The 12,293-nt window shown below is 33.6% G+C and overlaps 1 protein-coding gene across 1 annotated transcript; it reads left to right on the forward strand.

Moving 5' to 3' along the window:
* The first annotated feature begins 1,281 nt into the window (after nucleotides 1–1,281).
* LOC145635771 (putative peroxygenase 5) lies at nucleotides 1,282–4,670 on the forward strand. Its single transcript, XM_081687122.1, has 6 exons — nucleotides 1,282–1,494; nucleotides 1,873–1,965; nucleotides 2,529–2,611; nucleotides 3,140–3,234; nucleotides 3,775–3,900; nucleotides 4,210–4,670. Exons 1-6 carry the CDS (start codon nucleotides 1,458–1,460, stop codon nucleotides 4,349–4,351), a joined length of 576 nt encoding a protein of 191 aa, XP_081543248.1. The 5' UTR covers nucleotides 1,282–1,457; the 3' UTR covers nucleotides 4,352–4,670.
* The last annotated feature ends 7,623 nt before the right edge of the window (nucleotides 4,671–12,293 follow it).

Genomic DNA, 12,293 nt, shown 5'->3' on the forward strand with positions numbered 1-12,293 from the left:
TGAGGAAATGAGATGGAAAGGATCTTAACATGTTAGAATGATATTTTTTTCCCCATGTTTGATGCGACGTATAAGCAACTTTCTTATGTTAGCTAGGTAAGCGGATAATATTGTCGTCTCTAGCTAATTGCATTATTGCACAAATCCATTTGACTTTTCTTTCCTTTTGGAGAAAAATTAAGTATTACTCGTATGAAGTATTGAAGACATGTAAATATGTAATCTAAATATTTCTATAATTTTGTAACTTTCTTGTACGAAGTAAAATAGATAGTTGGATGCTAAAATTGCAAATGATAAGTCTTCCATATTTATAAACACGCTCTATATAGAAAATATATAAATAAAAGTTGCTATATATACTCGATTATACATTTATACCATTTTGGCAGCATAAACTTAAAAAAAAAAATCTGGTGTACAATAATTATTGTACATCCATTATAAAGATAACTTAAAGTGATTAAAAGTTACCTCTGAAATGAATAAAAGTTATCCCAATATGCGTAAAAGTAACTCAATTCAAATAAAAATTATCTACACTTTATTAGTAAAGATTCACATTTTAAATGACTAAAAATCAATTATTAATGATTGAATGTAATTAAAATACCTTTATAAAACTTTTCTTGTCTATTTATATAAAAATTGTATTATGTTTAAAGTTACCCAAAAACAGACAAAAAGTTACCCTAAAATTAGCTAAAAGTTATCCTTATACTGCTCGATGTACACTAATATTAGTGTAAACCGGATGTATACAAATTTTTTGTTTTGGCAGATGAAAATATGAAAAGTTACATCAATTATCCCGTGTGTGAGTATGTCATAGAGAGGCTAGAGAGCGCGCCACCATTACCAAAGGTAAACAATTTAAACAAAATTCAATTTCAAGTCTTGAGACCAACATAACTAATAGAATATATATGCAAATCTATCCTGAACTTTAATTTAACCACTAGCTTAAACCTTTTGGTTTTTTTTTTTTTTTTTTTTTTTTTTTTTTTTTTTTGTTTTTTTTTTGTTTTTTTTTTGTAATAATAACCAATTAAAATAGATAACATCCCCTATATATTAAGTTCTTTACGTGCACATAAAAATCTATGTTGCAATCTTCATTTGACAAGCAATTTGAAAGTTAAACTATTTTTTTTATTTTTTATTCAAAATCAGACTAATTTGGACTTTTAGTTTATTATCGACATATAGAAGTCACAAGAACAACAAATATATTATTTAACAGTTAGAGTATATGATTTAAAATTAATGCAGAAATTATTGCATGGATAGAAAGCTGGTTATTTAAGAAGCAACACCCCATCACAAATTCTCAACGCCATAAAAGTATTATTATTGCTTTCTCTCATTCACAAATTTTTCTTTCCCAAATTTTCCTCCATTTCAAACTGATTGAAGAAAGAACTCATTGAATTTGATCACCATTTTACTTGTATAACATGGATGCTTCAAGTAGTATTACTAATCAAAATGAAGGTATGTACAATTAACTTTCAATAGAGATGCTACTTGTGTTATATATGCTCGTTCCAAATTATTCGTCCATTTTTTTAGTTTAGGGTGTCCCAATTTGTTAAAAAGTAAAATAAAAAAAAAAGGTGTCTCATTTCAATTTTTAATGTGAAGTAAAATTTATTTCTTTACAAATTTTCATGAGTTGGGTCCCATGATCATATACGGAATACTCAAGTTATTCTCTATATATTTAAACTTGCATAAAATTATGTGTAAATGGTCATGGACGAGTAAATTGAGATGATAAATACTATTACAGTATTGTCTATATTTAATTAACGTATTATTATTGTGTTTTTATGAATGACTCCATATTAAATTTGCTATGTGGTCATGTAGTTGAAGGAACAGGAGAAAACGTGCTTGCTAAACATGCTGCTTTCTTCGATAGGAATCATGATGGTGTTATTTATCCATGGGAGACCTTCAAAGGTTATATCATAATTATAAACCATATATTTCTCCTAAACTTTAGTTAATTTTTCATATTTATATTTAGAAATTTTGTGAAAAACTACCTATTATAATCCAGAATTTGTGAGAAACTACCTATTAAAAAAAATGTTGTAATTGACTACCTAATTTTTTAAAAATGTTGTAATTTACTACCTTTATGCCGGATTATGAATGAGTTTAACCAAAATTCTCTGGCGTTGACTTGGTCACGTGACACTTGGTGAAAGAAAATGGTCATTAAGTGTCACGTGACCAAGTCAACACCGGAGAACTTTGGTCAAACTCCTTCATAATCCGGCGTAAGGTAGTAAATTACAACATTTTTCGAAAATTAGGTAGTAAATTACAACATTTTTTTTAATAGGTAGTTTCTCGCAAATTCTGGACTATAATAGGTAGTTTTTCACAAAATTTCCTTTATATTTTAAGGGTTTTTGGTTCAATTGTAAACCAAATAATTCCTCTAAATATATGATTTGATTTTTTTTTTTTAATCTTAAGAATTATTGGTAAACTTATTGAGTGTGTACATGTTGTAGGATTGCGTGCCATTGGATGTGGGCTATTTATATCCATCGCCACAACCTTTGTCACCTTGACCATCAGTCCCAAAACTCGCCCGGTACCTCTTTGAATCTTTAAATTTTTGTATAATTAGTCATATATCAATATTTACAATGATGCAATGTTATGATATAGGCTGTGTTTGTTTTGATGGAAAATATTTTTTCATAAAAAATCATTTTTAAAAAAATAATTTTTTTATGGAAAAGTGATTGTGAAATGGGTTAACTTTATGTTTGATTGATTATAAGATAACTTTTGGGATAAAAATATGGAAGTAAAAGTGAAGGGAAGGATAGAAGAGAGAAAATACATAAGTAAATAATGAGTAAAAAGAAATGTGACATAGTGAAAAATGGTTTTTCTTTTTTAAAACTTGTACATAACTTTTACTAATAAGAAAATTGCTTTTTACCATTTAACAAAACAAACAAAGAAAATTCAAATGTTTGTTTGTTTGTTTTCGTTTTTTTTTTTTTTATTATTTTTTATTATTATTATTATTATTATTTTTAATGAATCAGTATATTTATTGAACAATGATTTTTGACAATTTATTTTCTATTTATTTTTGGCATGGGTACAGGGGAAATTCCCTTCTTTGCTTTTCCCAATTGAAATAAAGAACATAGCCAAGGGCAAACATGGGAGTGATACTGGTACCTATGACACACAAGGAAGGTATGTTTCATAGTGTTATTGCATCATTTTTTTAATTTTAATTCGAAAATGGGAACCATCTATTACCCTTAAAAAAATCATCTCTATGGAGTAGTGCTAGTATATTTGTGTAGGCCAAGATACAACTTATTAATGAAACTTGTTTATAGTCAAAATTAGTTATTCTATAGATCTCGCCAATGTCTTGGATTATTGCATAAATAACAACAGTCAACTCATGCGTGAAAGAAATTCATGTTTGAATCCCTTTATTATCAATAAACTTAAGTGAATATTTCTAAAATTGTCACTAAATGAGGGAGTGTCACTATCACATGGCTGATGAACATACTACGACAAAAACTCAAAATATTTTAGAACTTATTGCCTTCCTATGGGGTGGATACACTGTAAAGTTTTGAAAAACAAGCATGTAACGCTTATAAAAACACTAGCTAGAAAATACATGATCCATCATCTATACCACAATACAATGTACTTTCTCCATCATCACTTATTAAAACTATTGTGTGTGTTGACCATTTGCATATTAATTCATAGGTTTGTAGAATCGAAGTTTGAAGACATCTTTAGGAAGCATGCTCGCTCAAATACAAATGCTCTCACCTCTGAAGAACTTAGTGAAATGCTCAAGGCAAACAGAGAACCTAAGGACTTAACAGGAAGGTTAGCATTGCTTCTTAACTCTTCTAGTCTTCTTGTATGTTCTATCGAACTTTGATTTTTTTTTTCTTCTAATTATTAGGTTATTATTATGCCACTTACTTATTTCGTTTCAAAGATAATTAATTTTTCTCTTTCACGCGACCTCTATGTTATCTTAGTTTTACTCTTATCATTTAAAAAATTAAAAAAAATTACTCGTTTTTTCCTAAATTTTTATACTTGTTGTAATTGAATAGAACAAAATAAATGTATGGAAGCATTTATGTTTCATATTTAGATTATAATTGATCTTGCCTTTTATTTTTACAGGATTGGGGCCTTTGTAGAATGGAAAGTATTGTTTTCTCTATGCAAGGACAAGGATGGGTTGTTACAAAAAGATGTAGTAAGAGGAGTATATGATGGAAGCTTATTTGAGAAGTTGGAAATGGAGAGAAAATCTTCTAAATAAGATTCACAAACAAAACTAGCTAGCTTAGTTGGACTATGTCATATACATAGTGTAATTAAACATATACTGTGAATCATTTTTTAATTTATGTAAATCACTAAATCATCATTATTTTTTACTTCTCTTTTCCAAGTAATTATGGAGGGGATCAATTTGTTTGTTCTTGTTGATCTTCATCATTGGGTTGCACCAATTTGACATTGTTTTGTATTTAACATATGGGTTTGAATTTACTAGCTATACATTGTTGTTCATTCTAACTTAGCGTGTAATTACTGTGTGATGTTTATTTTTAATTTGTACATATATTACATTATTACGTATGTATTGTAAGACACTACTAGAAAATGGTCAAATTCCGACGGAAACGAAATTCGTCGGAAAGTGCAAAATTTTCGACGGATTTTATTTCCCTCGAACATCCATCGGAAATTTCCGACGGAATTTTAATCCGTCGGAAAATTCTTTATTTTCGACGGAAATTCCGTCGCAAATGTTATATTTTCCAACGGAAATTAATTCCCTCGAAAATTTCCGACGGAATTTAAAGCCTTTTCGACGGATTTATGAATTTAAAAAAAAAAAAAAACCAAAACCCTAATCAAAACAGATTTTCTCCCCTCCACCTTTCATTTCTCATTTCTCTTTCCTCTCTCTCCGCCTCTTTTATGTCTCTCTCCTCTCTTCTTCTCTTTCTGTTATGAATTCGGGATCGAAAACAAGCAATAATAAACAATAATGCCAAAGAACAATAAAAGCAGCACAAGCAATTTATGGGTAACTTTGTTACCCTTCTCAAAGACAATCTTACTATTGAATTTGAGCTACAAAACCACAATTACAAACACTCTTAATGAGCTCACAAACTCTCTAGTATTTGCACTCACAATCTACTAAGTACTAACAACTACTCACTCTCTTATGTTTTCACTCAAAACCTTAGAGTAAGTATTATATTTTCCTCACAACTACAATGCTTGTGTGACCACTCTTCTTATGATTAGTGATACTACAACAAGACCCATGCTATAGCTTATATAGCACTCTAGCTACCAAGTTTGGCTTATTCTACAAGCCAACTACAAAGTGTACAAAGCACACTACCACAAAAGGAACCAAGTCAACACTTGGCTTACTCTACACACTACCTTGCATGGCTTATTCCGCACACTACTAATTGCTTGTCTTATTTTACAAGCTATCCTACTAGTGTTAGTAGTGAGTCTTGAACACAACACTCTCCTCTCTTCTTCTCTTTCTCTCTCCTCTTCCCTCTTCTATTCACGCTTGTTTCTCTCTCCTCTTCCCTCTTCTATTCACGCCTTCTGTGCTCTTCTCACGTCCTCTTCCCTTTTCTCACCACCTCAGAAATCATGAAATTTGGAGCCGAAAATGGTGAGTGTTTATAACACTTTAATGGTTTTTAAGGTCGAATCCGACCATAAAATTACTAGATCTAGCGTTTTCATGGTCGAATTTGGCCTTAGTAAACCAAGTTCGAGGTGAAATTTAAAGTTAATTCGATTTTTAAGGTACGTTTTAATGTTTTTAATTTTTGTTTTTGAATTTTTTATCAAAGTTTTTTGCTGTGCGTGGTGTTTGGTTTATTCGTTCATGATGATGGTTTAAGGTGGGTCGGTTTGGGTGTGGGTTTAGTCACGGTTTGGGGAGGGATTTGGTGGATCTAGGTTTGGGTTAGGATTAGGATTTTTGGTGGATCTGGGTTTGGGTTTAGTGGGTCAGGGTTAGGTGGGTTTCAAAATTGAGAAGATATGGTTTAGGGTGCGGTGGTTGTAGTTGGTGGGTTAAGGTTAGTTTTCGGTGGTGGTTGGTGAATTTGGGTTAGGGTTCGGTGATGGGGTGGCTGTTTTGGGTTGTTCTGGGTTAGGGTTTGGTGGTGGTGGCGGTTGGATCTTGGTTAGTTTTCTGTGGTGGTGGTTGGGGAATCTGGGTTAGGGCTCGGTGATGGTGGTTGTTTTGGGTGTAACTAGGTTAGGTTTCGGTGGTGGCTGGATCTGGGCTAGTGAGAATGTCTGTGTGCATGGGGTTACTTCGTCAATGTAATGAGGGTTACTCGGTTAGTGGTACAAGGGTTACTCGATCAATGTTATAAGAGTTACTCGGTTAGTATTGTAAGGGCTACTCGTCTGTATTATATTGGTTACTTTGTTCTTTTGTAGGTGGCACATATGTGGTCAGCCGCACATCAAATGAGCTAATTAAACAATATAATCACCAGTTCACCACGCAATAGGGGCTGATTTCTTAATGTACAATGTAATTAAGGAAGACTTCAACGTGGTAGTGTTACTGTTCCGGATGTAATCCAACAACTCGTATCCAAGATATGTGAAAATCCTATCGTCCAGCAAAGCACCTACACAAGAAATAAGGATTAGCTAACCCTGGAGTAAATCTGAGGATAACCACTCTGATGACAAAGTCAGAAAGTGTTTAAGAATAAGAGAAGGTATTAATAGAGAAAGAGAGTAATAAATACCCTTTTAATAGAGGAACCATGTGACTGCATGCCATGCAAATGACATATATACTAGGTGTTGGTCCACGTGTTATTCGCAGGACGATCATTGCCTATGTCGATATAGGGCAATATCGACATGGTCTTTATGACTCAAAATAGGAATCTGTATAATCTATAAAAGGGGTTGATATCGGCATACATTAACCCTTTATCGGTATCTCCCCATACAATTACGTTTCAACCTCATACAAATAAGATTAAACTAAGCTCGGGAAGGTGTTTGAGAATATTCACTTTGATGCTTAAGCTAATACTTCGTATTTGAAAGGGAACAAAGATACTCTGCAATCTTTCTTGAGGAATGTGCATAAATAATCAAATTGAAAGTACCTTGGGATTTCCCCTTCGAAAGTTATAAGTACTTGCTTATTTTGCTGGCTGCACTTGGACCTAATGGGCTTCTTTTGGAGTTTTGGGGAGCATGTTAAAAGTTTAGGTTGGGCCTAAATTCACTTAGATTGGCCTAACAATTTGTTAATTTGTGTTGGACGGTTGGACATATAAGAACTTAGATCTTTACATGCCTAAATAGCAAAGTTTGTTTTTTTCTTTTTTGACGAGAAATAGCAAAGTTATTTAGACAATCAAATACTCATTCCATTTCACATTAGTTGCAACACTTTTTATTTTCAATCGTTTCATATTAGTTACAACACTACAACATTTGAACACTACTATGTGGAAATAAACATAGTATGTAGAGCTGTCAATTCGGGTAAACGGGTTGGGTTTGGGTCGGGTCAAACCGGGACGGGTCAATTCAGATTAATTCAATAACCTATGCGAGTTGATTTTGGGTTGGGTCATGCTTGAGTCGAGTCACGCCGGATCATACTTCTTATCGGGTTTGGGTCGGGTTACATTTGGGTCGGGTGAACAATAGGTCGGGTTTAATTCGGGTTTTCGCAGGTTAAAACGAGTTAGAGTAATTCTCGGGTTTGAGTCGGGTTCAATTCAAGTCAATAATTTGTGGGTTAGAATCAGATCGGGTCATTCTCGGGTTTGAGTCGGGTTCGGTTCAAGTCAATAATTTGTGGATTATAACAGGTCGGATCATTTTCAAGTCAGGTTCGTTTCAAGTCAATAATTTGCGGGTTAGAATCAGGTTAGGTCATTTCCAAGTCGGGTCATTCTCAGATTCAAGTCGGGTTATATTTAAGTCAATAATTTGCAGGTTACAATCAAGTCGGGTCATTTCCAAGTCAGGTCATATTCGGGTTCAACTAACTATAAATAGATAATTATCATTTTTATCAAGCTAATTATTTCCTTTAACTATATTATATATGGCAATATACTAGGGAACTATAGTCTATAATTTAGGAAGATAATTATCTCCTTTGACCATATACAACAACTATATACTATATTTAACTCTTAAATTTGAGGATGATGCTCCTTTCTTTTGCTGGCCTGGACCGACTTGGTCTCTCAAGATAAAATTCTTTGATCAACAATAATAAGGTGGTCTAATTTATATTTAAGGTGATTTGAAATCGGGTCAGGTTCAATTTGGGTTGAATTTAGGTCGGGTCAATAACATGTCGATTTAATTTCGAGTCGGGTTAGTAATAGATCGGGTTGAATTTTTTGGGTTGGGTAAGTAATAGGTATGGTAAAATTCGGATCAGGTTAATAACAAGTCGGGTTGAATTTGGGTCAGGTCAATAACAAGTCGGGTTGATTTCGGGTCGAGTTTGTAACAGGTTGGGTTTAATTCGGGTCAGGTTAGGAACGGGTCGGGTTGAATTCACGTCAGGTTAGTAACAAGTCGGGTTAAAATCGGGTTTTGACGGGTTAAAAATGGTTTGAGTCAATTTTGGTTCAAATCGAGTTCGGGGCAAGTTAACTAAATTGGCCGTTGTAAACCGGTAAATCGGTGCAAGTTATAAACCAGTAAATTGGCAGTTTAAAAGAAAATTGAATGGTTCCACACAACCAATTAAACGCCCGGAGGGTATTAGGGACCATAGTAAACATTTCAACAATTTTTATTTCCGGGAGAAAAAAAAGTCAAAAAATTCAAAAATTAAAGGCTAATATCCACGCTTTTTGAGAAAATTTGGAGGTTTCGGGGAAGGTCTCGCGGCCATATAACGCCGTTTAAAACCATATATGATCATTTGGTAGGCTTGAATTAATAAAATCGGTGTAAGTTGTAAACTGGTAAATTGGTCGTTTAAAGGCAAATTGGATGGTTCCACTTACTCAATTGGCCACCCGGAGAATATTAGGGACCATGGTAAACATTTCGGAAATTTTTATTTCCGGACGAAAAAAATAAAAAAATCTCAAAATTAAAGGCTAATATCCACGCTGTTTGAGAAATTTTGGAGGTTTCGGGGCCCGATGTAGAAAAGTATTAGTATTTTAGGGGATACATCTCGGGGTCATTAATGCCGTTTGGAACCATATATGATCATTATATGTTGTCATAAATGTTCGTAGTATGCTTGAGTTAATGAAATATGTGCAAGTTGTAAACCAGTAATTAAATTGGCCTTTTAAAAGCAAATTGGATGGTTCACCAACCCAATTGGACTCCCGGAGGAAATTAGGGACCATGGTAAACATTTCGGCAATTTTTATTTTCGGGCGAAAAAAAGTCAAAAAATTCCAAATTAAATTGAATACTAATATCCACGCTTTTTGAGAAATTTTGGAGGTTTCAGGGCCCGGTGTCAAAAAGTCTTGAAATTTTAGGGAATAAATCTCGGGGTCATATAATGCTGTTTGGAACCATATCTAATCATTATTGTTGTCATAAATGTTCTGGTAGGCTTGAGTTAATGAAATCGGTGCAAGTTGTAAACCGATAAATTGGTCGTTTAAAGGCAAATTGGATGGTTCCACCCACCCAGTGGGACTCCCGGTAGGAACCATGCATGGTAAATATTTCGGCAATTTTTAATTCCGGACGAAAAAAAGTCAAAATTTTCAAAATTAAAGGCTAATATCCACGCTTTTTGAGAAATTTTTGGAGGATTCGGGGCTCGGTGTCGAAAAGGCTTGAAATTATAGGAGATACATTTTCAAGGTCATTAAATGCCATTTAGAACCATATAGGCATATATGATCACTACTTGTTGTCATAAATGTTCGTGGTAGGCTTGAGTTAATGAAATCAGTGCAAGTTATAAATGTTCGTGGTAGGCTTGAGTTAATGAAATCAGTGCAAGTTATAAACCAGTAAATAGGCCGTTTAAACGCAAATTGGATGAACCACCCACCCAATTGGACTCCGGAAGGGTATTAAGGATCATGGTAAACATTTCAGCAAATATTATTTTCGGGTGAAAAAAAATCTAAAAATTCCAATATTAAAGGCTAATATTGATGAATCACATTTATATAGGATTTATAGGCACGTTTATGCTAAGTTTATAGTTGCTTTTTAGGTCTTTTGTTGCTTTTTAGGACGCAAATGCATAAGTTGTTTGTTTTATGCTCTATTACGCTCCGTTTGTGTTTTTATTAATGTTTCAGGTGATTTGATAGACATTTGGACGCTTTCATAGTGTTAGGAGTTGATTCGGATGATATTTGGATGGAAGCCGATGAATTGAGTTTATTAATTGGAGATCCCATGTTTGTGGATTTTGATTTTGATTAATATGTGCATGAGACATGAATATAGCATTCACAAGGGTCGTTATGTACTTTACGGAAATGAATTTGAGTTAGAAACGAAGAAAAACGAAGGTTTGTAAAGTGGCAAAACAGACCTTTGATCATTCTTTTGATCATAACTTGAGTTCTACAGATCTGATTGAAGCGATTCAAATTGCGTTGGAAGCTAGACTTGAAGAGCTTTCCAATGATAGGTTGCACGCCTCAAGAAGCTTCCTATAAAAGAAGTTATAGACGTTTGAATCTAAGCAATGCAGTCAGCCACCCGCGGGATGTTGCTGCGCCCTTGTCCCGCGACCACTCGACACCAGCCGTAGCTACTGCCAGCCCGCGGCCACCAGCCTGCGTCCGCAGGTTCTGGCGAGCCAAAGCAGCCCATGAGATGCTCGTGTTGTCGACTTTGCTTGCGGTTTTTTATGTCACGTCATCTTTTATCATCCAATAATAATTCAACCTATGTAATCTTTATTTTCTTAATTATTTTCTTTATTTATTTTTAGATTAGTTTTAGGATAATATAAATACTCAAGGGATATTATTTTTCCCTTATGCCTTTTTATGCTTTTTGTTATTTTACGTTCTTTTGAGTTTTCTCTTGAACCCTAGTTTCTCATGGCATCTCCATGGATTCTTCCATGGATGATTCTTGGGTTTATTATTTCAATTCATTGAGGTATTTTATTTATATCTCTTATTTTTAATTATGTCTTATTCCTTAGATCTAGTTTTAATTATTTCTTCCATGTTTTAATAGTTTATTTCTAGGGTTTGGGAATCCATGTTTATATTATGAATCTTGATTGATAATTTTAATATTTTGATTATTGATTTCTCTAATTGATAGTGTTTTATTGTTAATCTTGCAATCTGATCAATTGTTTGATTATTTTTTGTTAATAAGAGTTTGAATCGAAAGATCTTACTTTTAGAGGCTTACCTACAATTAGCAATTCTGATTATGTTAGCGACCGAACTACATATGTTGAATTGAGAGCGTTAAGACCCGACCGTAGGCTTAGAAATTGCTCTAGATAATTGATTGATTGAATTGTTATTGATTTTTGATAGATTTAGAACTATAAGCATGGTGAACCACAACCCTAGGTCTTTTTGTCAATTGTTTTATTCCTATTTTATTTTAGACTACTTCCCTATCCCAATTTCGTGACATAGTTTAGTTTCTCCAATTTCTTAAGGTTATTGAATACCATCTCCCTGTGGATTCGACCCTATTTACCCTAATACATTGTTAGTTGGTTTTGTTAGGAATTTATTTTTGACAGGTGTACTACAACCTATCAAATATCCACGCTTTTTGAAAAATTTTGGAGGTTTCGGGGCCTGGTATCGAAAAAACCTTGAGATTCTAAGGAATACATCTCGGGGTCATATAATGTCGTTTGGAACCATATATGATCACTATTTGTTGTCATAAATGTTCGTGGTAGGCTTGAGTTAATGAAATTGGTGCAAGTTGTGAACTGGTAAATTGGCCATTTAAAGGCAAATTGGATTGGCCATTTAAAGGCAAATTGGATGAGTACACCCACCCAATAGGACTACTAGAGGGTATTAGCGACTACGGTAAACATTTCGGCAATTTTTATTTTCTAGCGCGAAAAAAGTCAAAATTTTCCAAAATTGAAAGCTAATGTCCACGCTTTTTGAGAAATATTTGGAGGTTTCGGGTCTGATGTCGCAAAGTCTATAATGTAGGGATCGGAATACATTAGGGGGTCATATGATGCCGTTTGAAACCAAATATGATCA

Source organism: Chenopodium album, chromosome 6 (genome assembly GCF_948465745.1).
Source record: "Chenopodium album chromosome 6, dcCheAlbu1.1, whole genome shotgun sequence".
Lineage (NCBI taxonomy): Eukaryota > Viridiplantae > Streptophyta > Magnoliopsida > Caryophyllales > Amaranthaceae > Chenopodium > Chenopodium album.

Bases quoted from the DNA above. Each gene is read 5' to 3' on its own strand.
- LOC145635771 (XM_081687122.1), top strand. From the start codon at position 1,458: ATGGATGCTTCAAGTAGTATTACTAATCAAAATGAAG. The intron at 1,495-1,872 runs GTATGTACAATT...GTGGTCATGTAG, and splicing joins TATTACTAATCAAAATGAAG to TTGAAGGAACAGGAGAAAAC. The intron at 3,901-4,209 runs GTTAGCATTGCT...TTATTTTTACAG, and splicing joins CCTAAGGACTTAACAGGAAG to GATTGGGGCCTTTGTAGAAT.